This window comes from Lynx canadensis, chromosome A1 (genome assembly GCF_007474595.2).
Source record: "Lynx canadensis isolate LIC74 chromosome A1, mLynCan4.pri.v2, whole genome shotgun sequence".
Taxonomy (NCBI): Eukaryota; Metazoa; Chordata; class Mammalia; order Carnivora; family Felidae; genus Lynx; species Lynx canadensis.
Window position 1 is genome coordinate 73,489,031 of NC_044303.2, and position 24,682 is coordinate 73,513,712.

The following is a 24,682-nucleotide window of genomic DNA, read 5'->3' on the forward strand; positions in this document are numbered from 1 at the left end:
CTTTTTTTTCTCTTTTAAACTTTTGTATTAGGATACCTAAAGGGGCAGGACCTGGATGCTACCTTGCAGGATCCTTAACGTTATCAAAGACTGAACTTGGAAAGAAAGCTGTAAGTATCCATTTTTTTTAATACTGAAATTACCTATTCCAAAATTTCCATTTCTTTGAAAGATGGGAATTAATCCCACACTTTAGAATGGGTAAAAGAGAAAAAAGAGAAGATCTCCTTGGTGGGGGGGGGGGGGGGGGATTGGTAGTTTTTTTCCCAAATTACTGGAAAAGTCAATTAATACTTGATTATATTTTAAAATACTTAGTATTCTTTTTCCTAAGCCTAAGTACTCGGGTTCAGAACTGACCCTACGTTGCATGGCTAATACACTTGAATTTCCTGTGACTCATGTAGGTTAAACTTGGCTTAAGTGAATGGGACGTTTAAAATTAGAACATTTTATATGATCTTAACTGACATAATATTGTGGATCTAGAAATAAGTCAGATCTTCTAGGGTTACTTTGAGAAAACAGAATGATTATTTCTAATGAACAGTATTTTTTTTTCACTAGTACACACCTTTCTTTCTTGGAATTTTGCGTAATTGTGTAGATAATTACAAGATACTTCTTTTGGCATTGCCTTTATAGTTTCAAAATTATGTTATTAAAGACATACTTCTGGTTGTTACATTTTAGAGATAAATGTTACAATTTGATAGGTACCTGTTTTAACTTTTCCATCTGTTTTCATTACAAATTTATTATCTATATGGGTCTGTCACCTTCTGTCATCATGTTAGCTCAGTGCCAGTGAAAGTTGTCATTCTTACAGTTTTGCTTTTCTCCCTAGCATTAGTTCTTTAATAGTAGCCTACCACCTGACACTGGAGTCTATAAATGCCGTTACCAAAATGAATAGATCTCACGCATCTTAACAAGTATACTTAAACTTCTTGCCACTGTTGAACCAAAGGTCACTTATCACTGTCACAGAAGCATAATTCAGGAATTTTGTGCTTTGAAAAACTCGTTTGCCCTGATATTTCTTGAGTCTCATTTCAGTGGATACTGCAGTTGACCCATGAACAACACAGGTTTGAACTGCAAGGGTCAAATTCTCTGTGGGTGTTTTGTTTTGTTACGTTACTAAATACAGTTCAATCCTGTAGACGTATTTTCTCTTCCTTATGATTTTCCCAGTAACATTTTCTTTTCTCTAGCTTACGTTAATGTAAGAATATACACAAAATGATATGTTACTTGTTTCTGTTATCATTAAGGCTTCCAGTCAACAGGAGGCTGTTCGTAGTTAAGTTCTGGGGGGAGTCAGAAGTTATACAAGGGTTTTTGACTGGTGGGGGGTTGGTGCCCCCAGCCCCCCGTCGTTCAAGGGTCAACTGTACTTTTTTATGTATACACTTGAGTGTCATTTGAAGAGAATCAGTAGTCACTGACATTGGAATTCATAGATGCAGATTTAAGAAGTCCTAGCGCAGTCTTTTCTTGTGGGCCTCGCTTCCTGGACAGCAGGGCTGTTTCCACTGTGGGGCTCCCCAGATGGGGAGACTGGGATGCTCACCCAGATAACTCTTCTCAGACATCTGCTTCCTTGGAAAACCATTGTTATTAAAAATGCACTTTTAGCAGTTCAGAGAGATATAGTACTTCCTGGCTACATTCTTTCAGAGGCAGTTGTGAAATTAAATGATAAAAGTGTGGGATTAACTGTATTTACTACTTACGAGGTAATTACTTGAGGGGTCGATGGTTCTGAAAGAGAGCAAAAACCTAAAGGTGCAGAGTTCATATACTCGTAGCACATTGTTTATACTCTTACCTCCCTAGTCGCGTTGCTTGCCGGTGTGGTAGTTGGGAAGGTGACTGCTGTTACACTTCTGCCTTTCATGGTCACCTTGAATGAGGATGCCTGGGCGTGTGTGATTGTGATGTCCTTGAAATCAGACTCTGGACCGTCCACTAAATTTAATGTTTTTCAAGAGTGTTTTGATAACTAATGGATTTTGCTGTCCTCAATTTTTTGAATACAGAGTTGAAAAACATTTGCCCTTAGGAGTAACGTATTGGAGTGCGTTTTTATTAAAATGAGAGTGGCAGTGTTGCTTTCTTGAAAAGCCTGCCTTTGTGATCGTAGACCTGACCCTTCTAAGCACTGTGACACATGCAGGTGAGACGTAAACCGGAAGACAATTAGACCGAGGTGGTGTCTCCATCCTGTGTAGACTGTGCATGTTTTCTTACAGAATGTCGTTCTAACTCCCAGGGGCAGTCTGCAGCAAAACGACAAGGAAAATTTAAAAAGGTACTGATTGTCAGTTCTTAAAAAAGATGTCTTAAAGCCTTATTTGCGTATTAATTAAACTTTTTTTCTGTCACTACTGTAATCTTTTTTAAAAAAAATCTGTCCCTTAGTTTCCTTTCTTTAAGTTCTGCGGCATAGTGCTTTTAGCTTATCAGTGTTGACATACTACTTTCCTGAAGTTTTCTTTCCTGCCATCAGTTGCTGGAAGACCCTTGTTTTATATGTGTGTAGAAAAAAAATTAGTGCTATTCATTTCTTAACTACAGATATGATACCAAATGGTCATATTTGAAATTTGCATATCTAAAATCCTACAGAGAAATGAATATAATTGTTTTTTGTAGTTATATAAGCCAAAACAATTATTTTTAAAGTCTAAAAACATTCTTAAATTAGATTTGATCATTAAAATATTAAGGTATTTGGAAAAAAAAAAATGTATTCCCTGCTCTGGTGTCGTCTTAGTTCTAGAAGAACAGACACAGAGCAGTGGGCAGGAGGAATGGAAATACGGACCATCAACCCAAAATTAAAACTTATGCTAAGAGCACGAGCAGGTTTAAGACCATAACTCGTGTGTGACTGATCGACTTCCCTGCAACTTATTAGACAATGTCCGATTGACTGCTGGAGCCAAATTGAACTCAAAAAAGGCAGAATTCAACTTGGGGTGTACTTAGAGAAAGGGATGTAGGTGTTCAGTGAGCTCTCTGCTGAAGACCTACTGGCCTCAGTCAGCATTTTCATGATTTCTCATGTTCAGGCAGGAAGCATTGCACGGAGAATTTGTATTTTAAGACAAAAGATAACACTGTTTCTTAATTCATAGTGATGTGAAACAGAATCACCATTTTAGAACAGGTACAATTCTTTCATTTAAAAAGACTTATGAAATGTATATGTTATTATGCAATGGTAAACACTGTCCAAACAAAACGCCCCACTGGGAATCATCTTTCCGGATAGAGGACTATCTACTTCACTGTAGACCAGTATTTCTAGCTGAGATCTTGACCCATCTGTGGGCCATGTACATTCATTTAATGACGTAGCCAGCTTCAAAATGAAAACAGAATAAAGTAAGAAGTGCCGTTCATCAGACTCCTAAAATGAGTTTCTTTTTATCTATAGATTGTTTATCTTTGGGTCGTCCTGAAAATGGCTTGAGAGCCACTACTTCAAAAAATGAGAAAAAGGTCTTCTAGAAGCCCATTAAAAATAGAAGGTGCTTATCACAGAGGCATAGCTGGGATTTTTTTCTATTGTATATTTTGGTTGCTCTTCTGGGAGTTTTGGTGGATTTTGTTTGGATTCGGTTGTGTAAGGAAACCATTAAATGAGTAAGAAGGTTATTATTACTTGGTTAGGAAAGCTTTATATAACGGATATGGCAGCTAGAGTTGCCTCTTCCCATTTCTCCCTGTCTTCAGGGCAAATACGTGTGAAGCTCTTATTTTAAAAATAATCATTATTATAGTTTTATAGTCCCATTACCAAAAAGATGTATATGTTAATTTACTGCCTGAACAAAATACCAGCTAGCTTTTGGTGCATAGCCCTCAGTGTATAGTTCCTCTGTATTTCAGTGACTTTTGATTTGAAAATCTAGGTTACCTTTTTTAAGTTCATTGTCGTATGAAAGAATATGGTTACTTTCAACAGATGATAAATAGCATTCAAATATGATAGTGATTTTAAAATAGCTAGTTTGTGTGAAGGCATTAAAGTTTTGAGTTTAGCCATTAATAATCTAAGAAGAAAATTATAATTTTTGAACCAAAATTTAAATGGCAGTTATGTTGCCCAAAGAATAATTATTGGTTTTGCGGGTCGATTGGACTTTCTAAAGGAAATGGTTCATTTCAGACACTGTCAAAGTACTTGGTGAATAGCTGAAATGGATGTTTTTTTAAAAAAAAATTGTGTTAAGTATCAACTATAGAGAACTTCAGCATTTCTGCTCTGAAGATTCATCTTGCCTACCTTTTTAAATCATAATCAAGATTTCTCAAGATTTAATGGCACAAAATGATTTCTATTAAACTGGCCCTGTACTAAGTCCTTGAGAAGTGAGTTAAAAAAATATTGACAAAAAGAACAAGTAAACATGATAAAACAAAAAATAACTCAATTTTTCTGTTGATTAGGAATTAAACCTGCCATGTTCATAATTTTTAGTAATAAAAAATTACTGTCCCAAAATATTTTATAGGATTTTATTAACACTTAAAATAGCTAATTTGACATATTTAATATTTAATAATTAAAATGCTGATCACAAAAGCTTGGTTTCCCCCCACTTCAAGGTCATTCATCATAAATTCTCTGTCTCGTGCTTTTACTGATAGTTTATGGTTGCCATGGTACCCCATTTCTTCCTATTTATAGATCTTTGTTAGAGTTCGTTGTTAATCGTACATTAAGTTAATGGGTTGCTCATTTTAAATTCAATTCTGTTTTCTCTCTTCTGTACTAAAATGTAATAGCAAATGCCTTACCTTTGAGCTTCAGAGGAGGAATTGCCTCACAGCAGAGACTCCTTCCCATCCTGACAGTTGCCCCTGTCCCTAATCAGGCAAGGAGGAGGGGATCTAAGGGAGGCTCACGTTAGAGTAGAGTCAACACGGCCAACAAGGTTGCCTCCTGCAGGCAAGTGTCCACATTCTAGTGCAGTGGGTTCCAAAGAGAATAGGACTGTAGTCAGAGGGTCAGCGTTCGAGGCTGTCTCTGCCCCTTAACTCTTCAGTGGATTGTCTGTGCTGCACGGATGACACTGAGTGAGTGATCCTTTCCCAGAAGAACCTGATGGTTAATTAACAACTCAGATTTTGCAGATGCTTGAACTCAGCTTTGCCCGGGCAGTGCCCACTTAGGAAGGCGACCTCAGGAGGAGGGGGGGAAGGATGGGTAGCAGGGTCCTAAGGAGCTGGCCCAAGCAGAACCCCTGCTTCTTTTCCCCCATCTCACTCTGCACACGCGACCTTGGCTCGCCAGTGCTGGCTCCCGGCCTCCGAGCGGGGCCCTGAGATGGCTGCAGATGGATGTGTGTGGTTCCGTCCTCCCAGTGGTCCTAGCGGGCTTCAGACGGGTCCTGTTGAAGTGTGGCTCCCGTTTGACGTCCGAATGCTGTCAGAACTGCAGCAGTAGTTGCTTATAAAATTTAATTGTGAGAATTGCTAACGTGGGGATATCCGTGTTGTATTTACACCTGAAAATCCTATTTGGGGGAACGTGGGGGCTTGCAATACTATTTTCTTTGACTTAACCCGTGTAAAGTTTTTTTCTGAGATTACTGTGATTAGGGGAGTAAAAGTCTTCTTGATAACATAATTTTTTCAGTTTTAGAAACTTTGTTAATTAAAACAAATAAAAGGTTTGAATTTAGCAGCGTTTTTAATATAAACCTGAAGATAGAGTTGGAGAAGTTGACCTAATAAATAATGACTTAATTAAGGGCACCTGGTTATTGTGCCAGAAACAGATTAGCCAGTGTAATATGGGGTTTGATTTCCCAGATAATGCATTAGTTTCCATCAGTAAAGACTTCTGTGCTTTCATAGAATAGAGGAAAATAGATGTAATTAGAATTACATTTCTCTGCTCTCTTCCAAGCGAAGCTTCTCGAACCGTCTGTGCCTATTTACTTCCCACTCTGTCTGCATCTCTCCCAGGCAGCCCTTATCCCCCGCTGTCCATGGAAACAACTACTCTCTTGTCATCTCTTGCCGTGGTAGCAGCCACTGCTGCCGTTTGGTTCTTCGGGGTTCTGTGGCAGGCCCCGCCCCCGCTACAGGCCCTGGTTGACCACTCCTCTCTGCCCGCTTGTCCTCACAGCCCCTCTGGGGCCCGTCTCCCTCACTCCCAAGCATCTTTGAAACCGTAGAATGCTTTGGCTCAAGGCCTGGGCTTCCTCTTCCCCTCCCTCAGCCCTGCTCAGTCTTATTTGTCCCCAACTTGCAACCCCATCAACACCACTGTCAATTCTGCATCATGGATTTCTAATCCATCCGCTTCTTCCTCTTCTACAGCCTCTTCTTCACATCAGGGCGGTGCTGGGAATTCTAGCTTTGCTCCCTAACTTGTCTCCCTCCTTCTTGACTTCGGCCATCTATCATCCATTCTCCAAATAGTATGAAGAGCTATTAAAAACAAACCAACATTTTTCATCTGTGTCGGATCCAAAGTCATTAAACAAAGAGCAGAAAGAAGTCTTTAATCATGCCACTACCTTGCCTACAGCTGTCCTGTAGGCTTCCTCTTGCATTTAGAATAAAATCTGTATTTTTGTGCCATATTCCATCAGCCCCACTTACTATGGTTGCTGCCCATTTGCTCTTGCCGTGTCCACAAGCTCGGGTTTTTATACGTCCTCCTCTTCTGTCTTCAGACTCTTCTCCCTCTCCTCGTTTGGGTCGGTTAGGTTCATTGAGGCTCTTCCATTTAGGTCATGTGGGTTGACTTAGACGGGGTAGTCCCTGTTCCAGCACCACTGTGTCTGTGCTGTTCCCCCACGGTACTGAGCAGCTGCTCTCTGTCCCTGCATTCTGTTTCATTTTCTTCCTATCATGTGGGATTAGCCGAAACTATTCATTACTTGTATGTTGTCTGTCTTGCCCCACTGGGATGTGTTCCCCAAGGGCAAGGAAGGGCCTTGTCTGCTTTGTTCTTCACCTTGTAGAGCCTCACAGGGCCTCAATAAGTCCTGTCGATTGAATGAAAAAATTTTTCTTTAAATTTTCTTAGAAAAGAGGGTCTTTTTTAAAATTCTAAGTATTTCCTTCCCTTCTCAGGTATAAGATGTGAAAGGTCAGTAGACTTTCATAATTAGTACTTTTTGTAATTAGTCTGTTAGGTAAAACTAAGAATACAAAAACACTCAAATGGAGGAAAGTTTGTTTTTACCTCCTTTATTTTTTTAAAGATTTTTAAGTAATCTGTGCACCCAGCATGGGGCTCGAACTCACAACCCCAAGATCAAGAGTTGCATGCTCCACAGACTGAACCAGCCAAGTGTCCTTTACCTCCTTTATTTTAGAGGAGATTTAGAAGCGACAGTACTTTAAAGTTTGAGAGAAAATTCCTTTGGTCACAGATTGGATTTTGTTTTTGAGTTTTTTTGAGGGAGAGAGAGAGAGCAAGTGGGGAAAGGGCGGGGGGTGGGGGAGAGAATCCCAAGCAGGCTCCACACTGAGCACAGAGCCCAACGTGGGGTGCAGTCCCACGAACCGTGAGACCATGACCTAAGCCGAAACCAAGAGTTGTGATGCTTAACCAACTGAGCCACCCAGGAGCCCCACAGATTGGAAATGTTTATGTATTGTGGCCCTTAGGATCTGGAATATAATGTAGTACAACTCAGTGCAGCCTGTGTTATGTGATATTCAGGTACTGAAATGATTGTAATTATGTAAAATGAAGCATGTTAATCTGAGACTCTTTCCACATTCATAGGATGTGATCCCTGTTCATTACTACCTAATATCTCCGCCAACAAAGACTAAGAATGGCGGCAAAGATAAAGAAAAAGAGTCAGAAAAAGAGAAGGACTTGAAAGAAGAGTTTACTGAAGCATTACGAGATCTTAAAATTCAGTGGATGACAAAGTAAGTTTTTAATGGATTTTGATCCTCTGTTTACTTATTTTTCTGGTTACGACAGTGTCACGTACAGGTTCATAGGCCATATTCAGGAATGTTAACAGTGGGTGGAAGGGTTAGACGTGCTTTTATTTTAATCACTTAATTTTGATTTGCTCTCAGAAGAGAATTTTATTAGGATGTGTGAAGAAAATAAAAATCACTTTTTTGCCTACTCTCCAGGGGTGGTTGTTGTCCTATCATTATTTTCTCTGTATTTACACATGTAGCAGTATGAATGATGTTGTGTCCTAGTTTTCCAGTGACTGTTTGATGATGAGCATTTCTTGGGTCATTTGATAGTCCTTTAAAATACCATTTTTAATGACCATGTAGGAGGTGGTCCTGTTGATGAAATGTAACCTACTTAAATACTCTATTTGGCATATACTTTGGCATGTACATTTATAGCTTTTCTCCATAATGCTGTGCCGGACATTTTTATACATACAGTGTTTTAAAATAATCCATTAAGAGCATCTGGGTGTCTCAGTCAGTTAAGCGTCCAACTTCAGCTCAGGTCATGATCTCATAGTTCATGGGATTGAGCCCCAGGTTGGGCTATGCGCTGACAGCATGGAGCCTGCTTAGGATTACTCTCTCACCGTCTCTCTCTCCCTCTCTGCCCTTCCCCGAAATCAAGAGTCAGACGCTTAACCCACTGAGCCACCCAGGTGACCCTGGATCATTCTTAAAGGTCATAGGTCATAGGTGCAGAGCCATATTCCCCAAAGTGTCTCCTCTGTCAGCACAATTGTGATGTGGAGCTCTAACTCACAAATTGCAAGATCATGACCTGAGCCAGAATCAAGAATTGGACGCTTAATTAACTGAGCCACCCAGGCGCCCCTCTTATTGAACTCTTAATTGAAATAATTTTCAATTTGATTTGCTTCTCTGGGGTTTTTTATATTTGTTTTTTATTTATTTTTGTTTTTTATTTATACTCCCGGCAAATAATGATAATTCTTGTCAGTGATGCCTTCCTTATGTTATGGATTGGGACTTCAAAATAATGTTAAATAATAGAGAAGACAAATTGTTTTCTTTGTAAAAGAAATGTTTCTCTCTCTCTTATATACATAGGCTGGATTCTAGTGACATTTATAATGAATTGAAAGAAACATATCCTAATTATCTTCCTCTGTACGTTGCAAGACTTCATCAGTTGGATGCTGAAAAGGTTGGACGTGTTCAATCTTAATAGGAGTATTTTATTTTATTTGTAACATGAGATACAGTTTGTATGTTTAGTGAAAATGCAGTTTTCTATTTGTTTTGTGCTTCTGCCAAATGAAAACTTGTTTCCTCAAATTGAATGTTGTATTGACTATTTTCTTGAAGGTAATTACAGAACGTACTCATTCCTGTGAGGTCAGCCTAAGACTCCCGCTCACAGTTTTCATCAGTGGGAGGAGGAATAGATAAAGATATCCTAAGGATCACTTTTCTGACATTCACCTCAGGAGCAGTGGTCCTGGCCTGCTGCAGATCTAAACACTGTCAGCAAAAGAATTCCTGCTTTTCATGAACTTTGCTCACTTTTAAAATTGGCCATAGTTCCAAGCTATCTTAACACGGACCAGCTCTCGCTGGTAATGATGGCCGGTAGGAAGGTGCTCGTGGCCAATCAGAAATTGTCAAGGGTGCAGAGTGAACTTGAAGGTGTTGAAGGGAGACCTCTGAGACTAGCAAAAGAGAAGACCGCTGAGAGCACCTGGAGCACCATGGCGACCGTATAGTTAGACTGTTGGGTACATTCTCGTTTATTCTCACCTTCATGGTTTTAGTAATAAGTTAGGAAGAATTTGTACATCAGCCCGTTTGTTTTTTGGGGGGTCTTTTTGGGTTTGTTTTGTTTTGTTTTGTTTTACTTCTCTTTCCGTGTGGTGTGCGGCTAGAGTAACATAGCAGGTCATGTTTCTAAGAGGCCCAGAAAAGGAGTTGCCTGGGTAGAAAGCTGTTTACATTTCTATGACCACCTTTTACCTCCCTTATTTGCACCATTTAACATCAGTGAGGAATGTGAATGAGGTCTTTTCTAGAGATGCTGACACTGCAGCCCCCACACTATGAGGCAGCACACACCCTCTGCTGCCAGCAGAGGGCTCGGCCCCTGACTCTGGAGCCGCCACCCTTGCATTTGAGACGGAAGTGAAGGGACTTGGATGGACTCGCTGACACCATTTCTTTTCTGATTTCTTCTTTTTCTTCCTCCCTAGGAACGAATGAAAAGACTTAATGAAATTGTTGAGGCTGCAAATGCTGTCATTTCTCACATAGACCAGACGGCCCTCGCAGTTTATATTGCGATGAAGACTGACCCCAGGCCCGATGCAGCTACTATAAAAAAGTACCTAACCAGTAAATAATCTTTCTTGCATCTCATTTCTTAGTTACTTTTTAAAATTATGGAGAATATTCTTTTCTGAGAATTGTTGTGTCCCTAGAATTATCAGTATTTGAATATCCACCCGTCGATAGTTTGTAAGAATTCTTTCCAGTTGTTGGAGATTTAAGCAAAAGAAAAGGACTTTGCCTTCTCTACCTTTTGGTGCTGCTGATCTGGAGAGATTTGAGTAGCTGTGACCTAGCGGTCCTCCCATTTGGGAATCAGTGTGAATGTGACATGTGCAGAGGCAAACACCTAACACCCTGCAAAATCAGTTTCTAAACTGCTCATTGACCAATAGTGTGAAAAGCCCAGGTTTAGTATGTAATGCCTGGTAACCCAAATAGAAATAAAGTTAGATTGAAACCATCATAGCCACTTGAGTTAGGAACCGGCTTTAGAGTATTCTGTGCGGTAAAGGGAAAGGGAGGTTTAGCTTTAATAAAACCCAGTGCGAGGCACCGCTCTGTGGTGGGTGAGCATGTGGCCCCCATGTGTTGTGTGAGGGTCCCTCAGCCTCACCTCTGCCTTCCCTGAACTCTCTTGTACCACTTTCCTCTCTGTCACTTTGGTTCATGTTCACCCGAGGGTCATTACCTGCAAGGGGAGAAACACCGCCTCCTCTTACAGCTGTTGTGACGAATGAACCAGAAGTGTTGAGTCCGCCCAGGAAGTGCTGCGATTCTTCTTCAGGATTCCGTCTGCTGGGCAGAATCCTTCTTTCTACATGAAGTTCCTGATTCTGAACTGCCGGAACTCTTGGCATTACGCTACGTTCTAAATTGCTAGAACTGTTGGCAGTACTAATGCTGTAGCTCTTATGAATGTTACAGTTTTTAAGCAGAATAAGATTTATTCAGGTTAGGTTGTTGGCATTGTGCGCACCCTTTCCCACCTTCTAAGGGAACAGTCTCAAAGGGTGCTGTTTTGTCCATTTCTGAAGTGCCGGGTATGTACAGGGAAATCTTTGGGGTATGTTAAATACGTGACCTTATTTAAACTTAATCTTCTAAAAGACATACCAAGTAGGAGTGTTTTTACCCCGTATCTGCAGAAGAGCAGACAGGCTCAGAGACTGCGTGGCCAGCCTCGGGTGCCGGAGCCGGAAGTGGGAGAGCTGATCACACCTGCTCTGCCCTGGCCTGGGCCCCTTCATGTCTTGATAAGCAGCCCCTTGCATTCCCACTCGTCGTGAGAAGATTCCCACGCCACTGACCTTTGTCTCTCGGCCCGACCCCTCCCCTCCATCTCCTTCATAACTGCCGTCTGCTGACAAGCCCCTTGTCCTGGTCCTCAGGCATCCACATCTCAGCCCACAGCCATATCCCAATGTCTTCTGTCCCCCATGGGGCCCCTGGCTTCCCGCTGGAGTAGTCTACACTGCACCCTACTACCTGAATTCCACTCCATGTTAACCCTCTTTCAGGAGTCGTCTGGGCTTGATCACCTGTGAGAAGCTCATTGCCAGAGACAGTGGCCCCTTTGAGGCTGCCTTGACCTCACTGCGATATCTGTTATCAGCTGCCCCCATCCTTCCTAGCATCTGTTGTTTCTTAGTTTGGGAAAATAGTATCTCTTCAGATTTGTGTGTGTAGGAAATAACACGCGTGGGCTCATTTTGAAATTTCAGTAAATATTAAGGTCCGTTTATCCCTGCTCATACTTTGGCCTGTCTTTCCTAAATCTTACTGTCCATGGAGGAAGCTCTTAATTCGCGATTAAAGTGAGCTCACAAGACCCAGAGTAGTTGTGTTTTCAATCTTGTTAGTCCCTTTTTTCTCACAGTTTTTATCTCAGGTGCTGATTCCAGTAACTGTCAAAAAGTAACAGTCTGATAGGATCCTGGCTTTAAAGATTGTAGCTGTAGTGACTTTGACACCTGCTGGGATAAAACTAGAAAGGAGGCGTCAGACGTGAAAATTAAGAGAAGCTGGTTAGTCTTTGGCAACCTTAGATCGGTTTGTCCATGCTTATAATTAAGGTATTTGCCGTGGCCCTTGCTTTGGCCAAACCACGATGGGCTCAGACACGCCACTCTGAGCAGAGGGCCTCGTCCAGGCCTGGGGCTCCTTGTTCTGGGGCGAGGGCCTCAGGAGCGGGCCGCATTTCTTCCATTTCCTGTAGCAGCAGCCGGCGAGCAGGAGCAGCAGCCCAGCATTCATTTCTCATTTCCATGCAAAACTGTTTTTACTGTGGTCACGCGTGTGTCAGAAATTGCGATAGCCATTTTGTGGTCTTAAAAATGATACGAGCTTTTCGCAGGTGATCCGGTATCAAGTTTCGGTTAAACTTAATTTATTTAGGCCATTAAAGTATCTGATTGAAGCTCCTCCTAAAATATGGCTATCGCCACTTTGATCGGTACCCTAACTAGATTTGATTCAAAGATGTTTGTGGAGCAGACACTGCAGTAAAGCACCACTGAGAGGAACGTGAAAAAATGAACAGGACGCTCTTAGAAAGCGTGCGCTCTGATACAGAAGATGCAGTTGCTAGGTGGGGTAAGATTGACAGTTACAATGAATACTTTAAAGTGTGAAAGCCCATGGGAAGCAGAGCTGACTTCCTTGTGAGTGGAGAAAGCCTCGTGGATGAAAGTACGTGGTCAGTTCTAAATTAGATGAGGGTGGGGAATGAATATTCTAGATATGTGGGATTCAGGTTACTGGATCAGAGAACACTGAAATAGGGGTCTTGTGGGTAACTTAATCCAGGCCTGGCAAGTACAGCACACCTGTGCCACCCCTGAAATTCTGCCTCCTTCCAGCCCTTCCCGGGGCAGCTGGGTCCAGCCAGGACTGCCGTGAACGATCAAACCTGCCTTGCCGATCCACTTCTGTTCCAAGGCCCCCTTTCTCCGGCACAAGACGGGGACGGTGATTGTGTCCCACTCCTCAGCTGCTGTAAAAGCATAAATGCGGTGCTGGTGGCAAGACATTTCAGACGGCGGCTGGCCGGGCACCCGGTAGAGGAGAAGCTGCGTCCGTGCCCTACAGCTCCTAGATCTTTTTGTTCCTGAGTCTGGAGTAACCAAGCAGTTCCCAGGCGCATTTCCACAGAGAGAGTGAAAGTTGGTTCTTTTAAGCTTTGCAACTCTTGGCTGAAAGTCTTAGGCACCTTTTTTGGCAAAGTTTTATCTACTTTGCAGATGTATTAAGGAGGGTGACTTTGTTGGGTTGTAACAGGTTGTTTTGGCTTCTTATCTTAATTGTCTTTCACGCTATAATTCCTGTTGATTTTAGAGTGCCTGCAGATTTCATATGTTGCACATTCCACTCCGGGTCCTTCAGAATCATTCTCACTCTTACACAGTTTGTTCACCAGTGTCTGAGTGCCTCGGGGACACGCACCCAGCGCTTGTAATCCTCATTGCCCTCACACGTGCAGGACATGAGTTGGACAAAATGCCCAGATCAGCAAGTATCCTAAAGACTCACACTGTCCCCTGGAGTGTAGGTTGTTACTGTATTTCATTCAGCGATGATTTATTGAGTTTCTGGTCTCTGCCAAGCATTGTCTGGGCACTTGAAATACATCAGAAGGACACGGCTCCCGCCCTGCAGCAGGACCATGTTACCATCGCGACTAAGAGCAGGCTGTCCAGAAGTAGCTTCAGGTTCTGCGTCTGTTACTGCCTAACTGTAGGACCTTGAACAGAACTCTGTGCCTCAGCTTCCTCCTTGGCAAAATGGGGATGATTACTAACTAGTATCTTACTCATAGAATTATTCTGACTGCAGATGAGTTCTGTATATAAAAGTGCACGTCCAGGGTAAGCGTCATATAGTGTTTGCTCTGTTTATAAATGAAAGTCTACTTCTGAAAGAACTTGTGTGTGTGTCTGTACAGAAATCTGTAATGATTGCTATTTATAAGAAATCTATAGAAGAGTTCCTTAGCTGACAGAACTTAGAACTGAACTGTCCTTCATTTCTGTTGGTTTATGGCCTCTGTTTCAGCCAGATACAGCTGTCGTGACTCAATCTGTATGTGTAATGCAGTAGCTCATTTGATGTTTGTTAGAAATAAGGACTTTTATTTGATGGATAATGCAGATGTAAATACACGGCTGTACAATATCTCTGCGTTGTAAATCTGAGGCAGAGAACACATGAATTCAGTTTCAGATAAGTCTGTACTTTTAAAAAATGATTTACTGATCTGTGAGTTATTTTTTGGTTTGGAACACAGTGATATGGACAAACAAAAATCTACCCTCGTGGATGCCCTTTGTAGAAAAGGATGTGCCCTAGCTGACCACCTGCTTCACGCACAAGATCAAGATGGGGCCGTTTCAGGTGATACGGAAGGAAGAGAGGAGGAAGGAGAGAGCACTCTGGATTCTTTGACGGAAACTTTTTGGGAAACTACAAAATGGACTGATCTTTTTGACAATAAGGTAACCTGTCTGCCTCTTGTTTGGGCGCAGTTCTTGGGGGTTGCTTCACAAACCTTTCTTGGGCCCCATTGCCTCCTCTTTGCTGTTCCCCAGCTGCCTGGCCAGAAGAGGAAGACAATACATGGAATGTGGCTAAGCTGGGCTCTGAAGAAGACTCTGTGTTTAGTGAGACCTCATTTGTCTTGCCTGTTTTAAACCATTCTACCATTTTCTTCTCTGTCTGCATAGCAGCCTTTTGGTGGAGGCAGTTACTTACGAAGCTAGAATTAAGAGCATTTCGAGGTCGTGTTTGTGCCTTCCCGCATCTGTCTATGTGCTGATTTGCCGGGGGTGGAGGGGGGTTGCTGGTTACTTTACATGTCATTTTTCTCAAAACCTCTTTGGCTTTTAAATAATTATCACCTGGATTTATAGCTCATCAACTTTATTATTTTTTTTTTTTTAACGTTTATTTATTTTTGGGACAGCGAGAGACAGAGCATGAACGGGGGAGGGGCAGAGAGAGAGGGAGACACAGAATCGGAAGCAGGCTCCAGGCTCTGAGCCATCAGCCCAGAGCCTGACGCGGGGCTCGAACTCACGGACCGCGAGATCGTGACCTGGCTGAAGTCGGACGCTTAACCGACTGCGCCACCCAGGCGCCCCTATAGCTCATCAACTTTAAAATCCAGTTCAGAAAAAGTCACATTGATGAACTTTTTGGATGTGGGTTATAAAAACATTTTAAATCTCTTTTAGCCCTCTACTAGAGTTCTCACGGTAGGGATTATATAACTCCCAAGTTGCTGTCAGTCTTCCTTTCTTCTGGAGATAAAAATAAACTAAATGAAATCAGTGGAAATCTCCTGACCCAGCACAAGCCCTTGTTTGTGTTTTACTAGACAGATGCTTGTTTTCTAGATGCACTGTGATCATGTGTAGTACAGACCTCTGAGATAGGAGAAAAGTTTTCACCACAGCACAGTCAGTTGTGCTCCTGCCGTGGAAACGGAGTCCTAGGCAGGAAACTGCAGGAGCCAGTGTCACAGCAGAGCGTGAGAATTTGGATCTGAAATCAGGCCCTGGAGTGCAAATCCCACTTCTTCCATTTTTATCTGTGTGACCCTCGGCAAGTTTCTGAAACCTGCTGAATGAGTACTCAGTACACGGAAGGGCCTCCGTGATACTTGCTCTTATTCCGAACACACACCTATTGCACGCCTGCTCCCCACCCAGTGCTGTGCTTGCTGCTGGAAAAAGATAAGAGCCTGGTGGATAAAAACTTGACGAGCCTCGTAATAAAACCATTACGAATAATCCCGTATCTCCGTATCTGCCGCAGTACTGCTGTATCAGGGGCCAGGCACTGTATTACCTGTCTGTTTAGCACCTTTGTAAAGGTTGAACACCTTGCTTGGCTCTAGAACACAAATAAATGTGATAGGATTGCTTTCTTTGAGGTCATTCTCCATATTCTGAAGGTGGACACCAAAAACGTAAATAAATGGTTATAGGTATATTTGACAGATGCAGTAATTAAAGGCACCAACGTATACACAAGGAATTGACAGCGTAAGAACGTGTTTGTATAATAGAACACTTTTTTTTTTTTTTACTTTTATCCCCTTTTGCAGTTTTGGTAATTTATAACGAGATTTCATAGTTCTGTACTTCCCTCCTTACTCGCGTTTTTGTGATCACTTCTGTCAGCTCCCCTTTGCATAAAGAGGTGTTTTGGTATGGATGCCAAGAACTAGTGATTCATCAGAGCTTCATTTTTCTCCCCAACACAAGTTACCTGTTTTGTGGCATATTTAACTTTTATTCTTTCAAAACATTTTTGAAATTTGCTTGATGGAAAATGTTCATTTTAAAAGCTACACTTCTGTTAAGGCCTTCGTCTTTTCCTTATTGAAGTTATAAGCCATACAGTGTAAATATTTCATAGATAAGCTTTATCTTGTTTTACCTTATAGGTTTTAACATTTGCATACAAGCATGCATTAGTAAATAAAATGTATGGGAGAGGCCTTAAATTTGCAACTAAACTTGTGGAAGAAAAACCAACAAAAGAAAACTGGAAAAATTGTATTCAAGTAAGTGATATAAAATCGTCACTGTTAAGTGTCCCCTCCGTATTGCATAGTGACAAGATAGAGCCTTATGGTAGTGATTTAACGATACTGACTTTATCATGACAGATTGCTACTCCAATTAATGTAATGCGAACTATAAAATGAAAGCATGAGACACCGCCAGTAAGCTATTTAAGTTTTTTAAACTTTTCTTATTAAATTTTAATTTTTTTAAAATGTTTATTCATTTTTGAGAGACAGAACGTGAGCGGGGGACGGGCAGAGAGAGAGGGAGACATAGAATCTGAAGCAGGCTCCAGGCTCTGAGTTGTCAGCACAGAGCCTGATGGGGGGCTCGAACTCCCAGACCTCGAGATCATGACCTGAGCTGAAGTTGAATGCTTACCTGACTGAGCCACCCAGGGGCCCCATTATTATTAAATTTTTAAAACTCCTGTCCAGAAAGGACAGAAGGGCTGTACTTAGCCTCAGATGTTTACAACGTAGGCAAAGTGCATTATGAATTTTAGATGTATAGTCAGAAGACAGTTTTCTTTATGAAGAAAACAAACAGAATTGCTTTTCAATACATGTTGGCTCAGTTCTAAAATGGTTGAATTTTTAGAGTTTATATTTGAATATTCTTCATTTGAAGTGATAGGCCATTTTGTGATTTTACCACATTCTGTATTATATGCAGAGAAATTATGTGGTTGATATTAGAAACAGGAGGTAAGAAATGCTGTTCTTTCTGTACAAGTTAATTGTCAAGTATAAAGTTTACTGAATTCCAGAGAAATCACTGTAGCCTCATCCTGTCTCTGGGCCTGGTTTGTTCCTGAAGGATATATGGGGTTGGGCAGCTTGGTCATGCCAAATGTGGCCAAGGCTCTGGTCTCCGTACCCGAGGTATTCTTTGAATGTAAAACTAATCAGTAGGTTCCTAGGGAAATTTTTTATAATTAGAGGAAACTATAGGTTATCTTTACTCTTAGACCTTTTTCTGGCATACCTTCACCAGTCCAAATTGTAAGACATTTTAACTCAGTTCTTCAGATGTTTCAGTAGGTTAAGAGAAATCTTTCTGCAACTCACCATAAGGTGTGTAGTGTGATTCTTATCACATCAACTATAATTTGTGAGCTCTCACATCCGTAAAGCCCGTGACTCACCCAGACATTGACACCAGGGGGTGTTTCATAACTTGTGTCCCCTCCACTCTGTTCCTGTACTGCCCGCCCTCCACACTGCTGCTGGGAAAGATGGCTTTTGACACCTCCTGGTGAAGCCCCGGCGCATGTAGGATAAAATCCAGACTCCTCCCCGTGGCCCATAAGGCCCATGTGATGTGGCTCCTGCCTTCCTCCCCAGCCACATCTCATCACACTTCCCTGGAATGGCTCTGCTCCCATCTCGAGAGCCGCCTCTGCCTGGCCGAAGCAGCCTCGGCCCTTCCCACCATGGGACCCAGCTCGTCCAGCTGTGTGGAGAGCTCTTTCCCCGACTGGCAGAGTAGGTCTCTTCGTCAGGTTTCCTCTTAAATGTCATCTCCCCGGAGATCCCACTTGTGACCATCTCACTTCCCAGCCCCTCTGTTATGTCACCATTGTATACCTGACATGTACCTCTTAGTTATGGACTCGCTTATTCATCTCCTCATGGATTTGCTTTGGCACTCTCTGGTTTTCCTGAACAGAACAGAACTTTCCTGAAAGTGAGAAGTGAGTTTGTTCAGTGCTGTTTTCCCGAGGTCTAGAACAGTGTTTGACTTCCAGTCAGACAGAGAATGAAAGGCAGCTAGGTTGGTAGGAAGGAAGGGAACAAGTATGTCAGGATTGAAGAAAGAAAGGCTAGTAGAAAGACAGGAAAGAAGGAAGGTTGGGCGAAATGGTCATAATCACCCGTTTAGGTTGGTTGGTAGTAAAATGAGTAGGTTAGTTGATGGTAAGGAAGAACAATTGGTAGGAAGGGTGGTGGGTGGTTGGGTTGGGATGGAAGGAAAGTTCTGTGTGCTACTTTATTATCATTAAATATTTAATGCAGAATTTACCCTGTATATTGAGCTTGAAAAATCTGTTCTTTAATAATAAATTTTTGTGTTCTGTTCTAGCTGATGAAGTTACTTGGATGGACCCATTGTGCATCTTTTACTGAAAACTGGCTTCCCATCATGTATCCTCCTGATTATTGTGTATTCTAAAATAGGAACCAAGACTTTAAATTTTAAAAAAGAAAGTTTTATAGTGAATGGATATAAAAACAAATTTGTGGCATTTTTAGTCTAATGCATGTTTTCATCCGCTATCAAATACTGATTATTAAAATGATGTGTATTTATCAGAGAATTTGCTGGCGTGTGGCTTAATACATGGAAATCTAGACCTCTGACATCATGGTGTTTTTTTAATGCCTCACATGGCTGGCACCGGGCTGTGCCCTGACTGCCAGCACCAAGGACTTTCGGTTGGGTTGCAGATATCACTTGCATGATAGGTTTTGAACAGTGACTTTTAACTGCAAACCTGTAAAATTCTATTTTTTATTTTATAAACGAACAGGGTTTTAACATGCTCAACTTTAATTTTTTTCAATTGTATGAAGGCCTTAAAAAGCTACATTAAGCGTAGCTAAAATTATTTATTGGACTAAAAAAATAGCAGAACTTCATTTCCAGATTTTTTTTTCTTTTTTTTTTTTTCTGTTTCTTTTTCTTTTTTTTTTCTTTTGGTAAAGGTTTACATTTGATTAAGGGGAAAAAAACCGGCACAAATGAGTGTGTGGCAATTGCTGGAGCATAACTGCTTCTCACTAAATCAGTCTTCATCTTGGAGTTATTTCGGGTCAGTCATTTTTAACATCCTTTTGACGTGCAGAGAGCATCAGAATGAACTAATAATACATGTATAAGTGCCAGACTGCTAAATCTTTATCAGGTATTGTAAAGATACACATATGGTATGTTTGTTAAAGTTGAAATAATGTAAACACGTGAATACATGTGCAAAACCAAGATCACAGTATATACCATATGCATTCTGATACCTTGGTTTTTTTTATAAATAATAAAAGTGAATATTGAAGCTTCTTAAAGTTGGTCTTAATTTTTCATAAATAAAATTTGGGGTTAAAACAATATATTAGATCAATAGACAGAAAAATTCAGCGTGAGGTAATTTATATTTCCTATAGGCTTGCAATTATTTGAATATATTGCCAGTTCTTATTATGTGACTAATTTTTGTGTATGATTTTTGGCTTTTTATCTTTCTGGCTACCATACTTCTCTCATCCATCCTCTCTCCATAAAATAAAAAGACACACGTAGACGATATTGAAAAGCCTCTACTCACTTAAGCAAACGTGTTTGTGTTTGTGGTTATGGTTTAAATCTTGTTCCTTTAGAATTTACTACTGCAAAAGGCCTCCGAGTTCATCCTGTCTGGTCACTCATAACTGGTTTGGGGCAGTTGACCCCTTTATCTGATAAAAACAGAGCCTTTAGGAAAAATACAATTATGCTTGCAAACATCTTCCACACGATTTCTGCGCCATCTAGAATTCAAAGTCCCATCAGTGAACAGCCACATGCATATTCTCGCCAACACACGTGCTTTCATGCTCACTCCTGCGGGTTCCCGTGTGTCCATACAGTCCGTGAGGAGACGGAGAGGCTCAGAAAGGGTAGGGTGACTGACTGACTGACTGGTTATTAGAGAATCCGTTTTCAAACCCAGGTTTTGCAGTTCCTAGTTAAGTGCTGCCTGCATGCGCAGAGCCAGGGGGGCGGGGCAGCCACAGGTGGAAGCTTGGGTCCTTCTCAGGTCTTTCGTGAGGATGCGCACAGCCCTAGAATGCGCAGGGTCCTCTACATACCCAGGTCTCGAGGCCCGTGTGACGTCTCCTTTACCAGCTTTTCCTCCTAAGCCTTTTGATTAGCCCCAGCTGTTCGCCATCTCAGGCAGCCACAAAAATCACACAGTTGCCTGTAATTATCCAGACGGCCCCCCCCTTGGGAAAAGGCTTCTGGGCCTGAGATCGGAGCCCCGTTACATTCAGATAGGCTTGCACACGGGGTTCTCTGGGGAATAAGCATTACAAGCTTTGAAGGAGCTCCCAACCCTATTCGGCCCCCTCAGGTGACTGCCAGGCTGCCGGTGTTCCAGGCGACCATGCAGCTGGAGACGCGATGGGAACGGGGCAGTTGGACACGTCACAGGGTATGCTGTTCTGACTGACGTCCGGCCACCTCTGAGCAAACACGCCTCGGGTCGCGACATGCATGTGGTCAATTCCACAGTTCTGAAAAAAGTTGCCTCAATTTTTGCCAGTTTTCTCATTAGTAACGGAGAAAATCTTCAAGTGCTTTTTCACTGACAAAATGGTCCCCCATTTTCAAGGAACTCACACTTTTTTTTAGAATCCAATTTTAACATTAAGGTGAGAAACTTTCTGGTGGTACGTTTTGATTTTTTTAATTTAATGTTCATTTCTTTTTGAGAGAGAGCGAGGGAGACAGAATCTGAAGCAGGCTCCAGGCTCAGAGCCGTCAGCACCGAGCCCGACGCAAGGGCTCGAACCCGACGCAAGGGCTTGAACCCACCAATCGCGAGATCCTGACCTGAGCAGAAGTTGAATGCTTAACTGCTTAACCGACTGAGCCACCCAGACACCCCGGGTGGTATGTTGAAGTACTACCTGCTGAGTTATGTGAAGATACAATTCTAGGATCCTTCAAATGTGACTTATTTTTACATAAAATGCCATCGTTCCAGAGCTTTCGGATTTCTCACTTGATCCCTCAGGTTTGGGTCTTTTTGCTATATTTTTTAATGTGGAAGAAGAATTCAGCCCATGGTGGATTTTCGCTATCCTAATCTTCAAACACAATGTGGAGCTCCAGGTACAGGAGGCGGCCGGGCCCTCCCAACAGGCCGGTTACTGGCTGTGTGTGTGTGTGTATGTGTGTGTGTGTGATGCTGTGAGTTGCTGGCCTCCCTTTGGTACTGAAAAGCAAACAAGTGAGTTACGTGTTTTCAGGGGGAGGTAGCAAAATAACAGAGTTTTTTAATAGTACGCAATAAAGCATGGATTTTTTCGGGTAAGTTTTGTTTTTGGGGTTTTTTTTATAAGGCTCAATAAGCCCTACTAGTTCTCAGTTGGAACAAAAACTTCTGTATCTAATTACTACGTATGTCTTCTGTTGGAGCTAACGTCTTCCACAGATGATAGAATTTTGCAATGAAGATTGGTTAGTTTGCTGTGGAAGTTAGACATCCACAGACTGGCAGGATCTGCTTTGAACTGTGTGATTCATAGACCAGCTCTGAGGGTGAAACCTGGGTGAGAGGCCATGACCATGATGGGGCCAGGGCGGGGGGGGGGCAGCCCTACAAAGCTGTCTTGTCAGCCTCTGCTTTCTGTCCCAATCACACTGTCTCCATGGTGACAGCTGCACCCACATAAGCTCTAGAAGAAAGTGTCCTCAGTAAAGTCATTCTTGTTTCTTTGTGATTTGGTTAATATAGGAGGAAAATAGTACTTTAAAAAGCCAGGGATGGGGGCGCCTGGGTGGCTCAGTGGGTTGAGCACCTGACTCTTGATGACCTCACAGTTTATGGGGTTGGGCTCTGCACTGACAGTGAAGATTGGGATTCTCGCTCTCCCTCTCTCTCTCTGCCCCTCCGCAATCTCTCTTTCTTTCTCTATCAAAGTAAATTAAAAAAACAAAGCCAGGTACACTATTTCTGTTTCCCCTTTCTGATAATGGTGGCCAATTTTTGCTCCACAGCCACCGAAGGCAACTGAAAGAGGTACTTTCTAAAGAAACAGAGAAGGAGGGGCCGGGGGGGGGGGGGGGAACTCAGTCAATTGAGCCTCCGACTTCGGCTCAGATCATGATCTCATGGTTCGTGAGTTCAAGCCCCACACTGGGTTCTCTGCTGTTAGCACAGAGCCCACTTCAGATCCTCTGTCCCCCTTGCTGCACCTCCCCCACTCGCACTCTCAAAAATACAGAGCACGTGCTCAATACTAGGTCTGTGGCCCCTTCCCAATGCTAAGGGACTGTTCCCAGTTGTCACTGGCAGGAGCTTTGCCATCATGGGGTTTCTCACCCCTCCTGTAGTAGCGGCTTCCTCAGATAACTTCTCTTTGCCCTGGAAGAGCATGGCCCGGTCCTCTCCCTCCCTCCTGGTCCCTCTCCTGCTTCTCCCCTGTGACAGTGAGACATCCAGACGTAATGGCTGGAATCCCAGCCTGGGTCTCTGCTCTCTGGTCCTGGCTCAGGCACTGACGAGCCACATCACTTGACCCCCATGGGTCTCATCTAGAAAATTCAGCTGGTGTATTCAGTGTGTCTGTTTCAACTCAAAATCCATTGAATCTGAATTAACTTGAGTCTTCCTCTGCATCGTTTCATACTCTCAATGGTCCAGGATTAAAAGATGCATTTTTGTCTTTCTCTGCAGGATCTAAGAGAAGCATGCATAGAGAGATGGAGAGGAAGGAAATGAAATCCTTTTCATTTCCCCAATCTTCAAAAATCCTCTTGAACAGAGAGAATTTCTTAAGGAATAAGAAAGTAAAGAATAAGCGCGGCCTTCATTGGTCTGAACATAATTAACCGGAGGAGAAAACCACATTAGTGATAAGTGAACGAGGGAGCCAGGAACGAAGAGGGCAGTGGGCGTACAGCTCCAAGGTAAAGGGCCGGGGGGTGGAGGGTGTCACAGGCAGGAGAAGCCTTCCCGAGAGCCCACAGACAGCAGGCAGGAGCAGACACGGTCCCCTGCGCCATGCGGCACGAACCCCCTGCACGCTCTTGCAAAGTATCGTTTTAGTTTCCTTTAGAACCCCTGCTTTTCTGAGAGGATTCCAAAGAATTAACCAGCAAATGTATAATTTACACAAGCCGTGTCCGCTCGAGGGTCACACGTGAAGAATTTCAGTTCCAGAAGCAAGGAAGGACAGATGTCAGTTTCCATGATGCAGTTAGGACCACCTGCATTTCCAGTCCTGAAAGGGAAGTGATTCTAGAATCTTGACCATGCCAAGCCCTATCCAAGATGTGGCTAGAATATCAAGTGACTGGACCTCTCTTCCACAGTTCTCCTTTTACGTGTGATTTTTAAAGTCCCTCGCCTATATCTCAATGATTCCGTGTACTGAGCTACCTCAAAACTCAGTAGCATCCAGGCAGCGATCCTCTCTTTTCACTCATGAGTAGGACTCGGCTGGAGTTCGATCCAAGCTGCACTTGGCCCGGATGGTTCCACACCGGAGCCATTTAAATGCACAATTTACACGAGGAACCGGATAGAGGGACGTATGGAAGGGATACCTTGGTGGTGCTGTCAGCATCATGCGGGGGGGGGGGGGGGGTAGAGATGCTACGGGACACACAGCTCAGATTCCTCAGCAGATACGTGGCACGAGGAAAAAAAGCAAGAGGTTCAAGCCACAGGTTGAAAGAGACTTCAGGTACATGCCAGTCAGTGAATCAAATTTGTGGACCTTGGCTGGGTCCCGCTTCAAACAAACTCTAAAAGTAGAGGTCATGGCATTTAGCAAACAACTGGAAATTGGAACACTGGATTTTTCAACATGTGAATATACAGTACTAAATTATTTAGTATAAAATTTTATATTACATCGAATATATTTTTGGATGTGATAAAGTCCTGTGGTTGTGTGTCATATATACGTGTATATATATTCATGTATATATAGAAGTACATGTATATGTATATATACGTGTGTGTGTGTATGTGTGTGTATATATATATATATATATATATATGAACCAAATATATAGAAGAAAGGAGATCTGCTATTTGCTTCAAATTAACACAGAAGTGAAGATGAACAAGGTTTGCCAGGAGTTGA

General features: G+C 42.4%; 1 protein-coding gene across 6 annotated transcripts in view; it reads left to right on the forward strand.

Moving 5' to 3' along the window:
* Positions 1-19,883, forward strand: part of TPP2 (tripeptidyl peptidase 2) — a 67,951-nt gene extending 48,068 nt beyond the window's left edge. The window contains exons 23-31 of one of the 6 annotated variants that reach the window (XM_030313668.2): positions 32-110; positions 2,279-2,317; positions 7,769-7,920; positions 9,040-9,136; positions 10,176-10,306; positions 14,537-14,744; positions 14,838-14,909; positions 16,700-16,819; positions 18,909-19,883. In XM_030313668.2, the coding sequence (XP_030169528.1) occupies positions 32-110; positions 2,279-2,317; positions 7,769-7,920; positions 9,040-9,136; positions 10,176-10,306; positions 14,537-14,744; positions 14,838-14,909; positions 16,700-16,819; positions 18,909-18,998 (988 nt within the window). In that variant the 3' untranslated portion in view covers positions 18,999-19,883. Of the gene's footprint in view, positions 1-31; positions 111-2,278; positions 2,318-7,768; positions 7,921-9,039; positions 9,137-10,175; positions 10,318-14,536; positions 14,745-14,837; positions 14,910-16,699; positions 16,820-18,908 lie in introns of those variants that run through there. The other 5 variants (XM_030313685.2, XM_030313693.2, XM_030313677.2 and 2 more) reach the window with 5 other exon arrangements.
* The last annotated feature ends 4,799 nt before the right edge of the window (positions 19,884-24,682 follow it).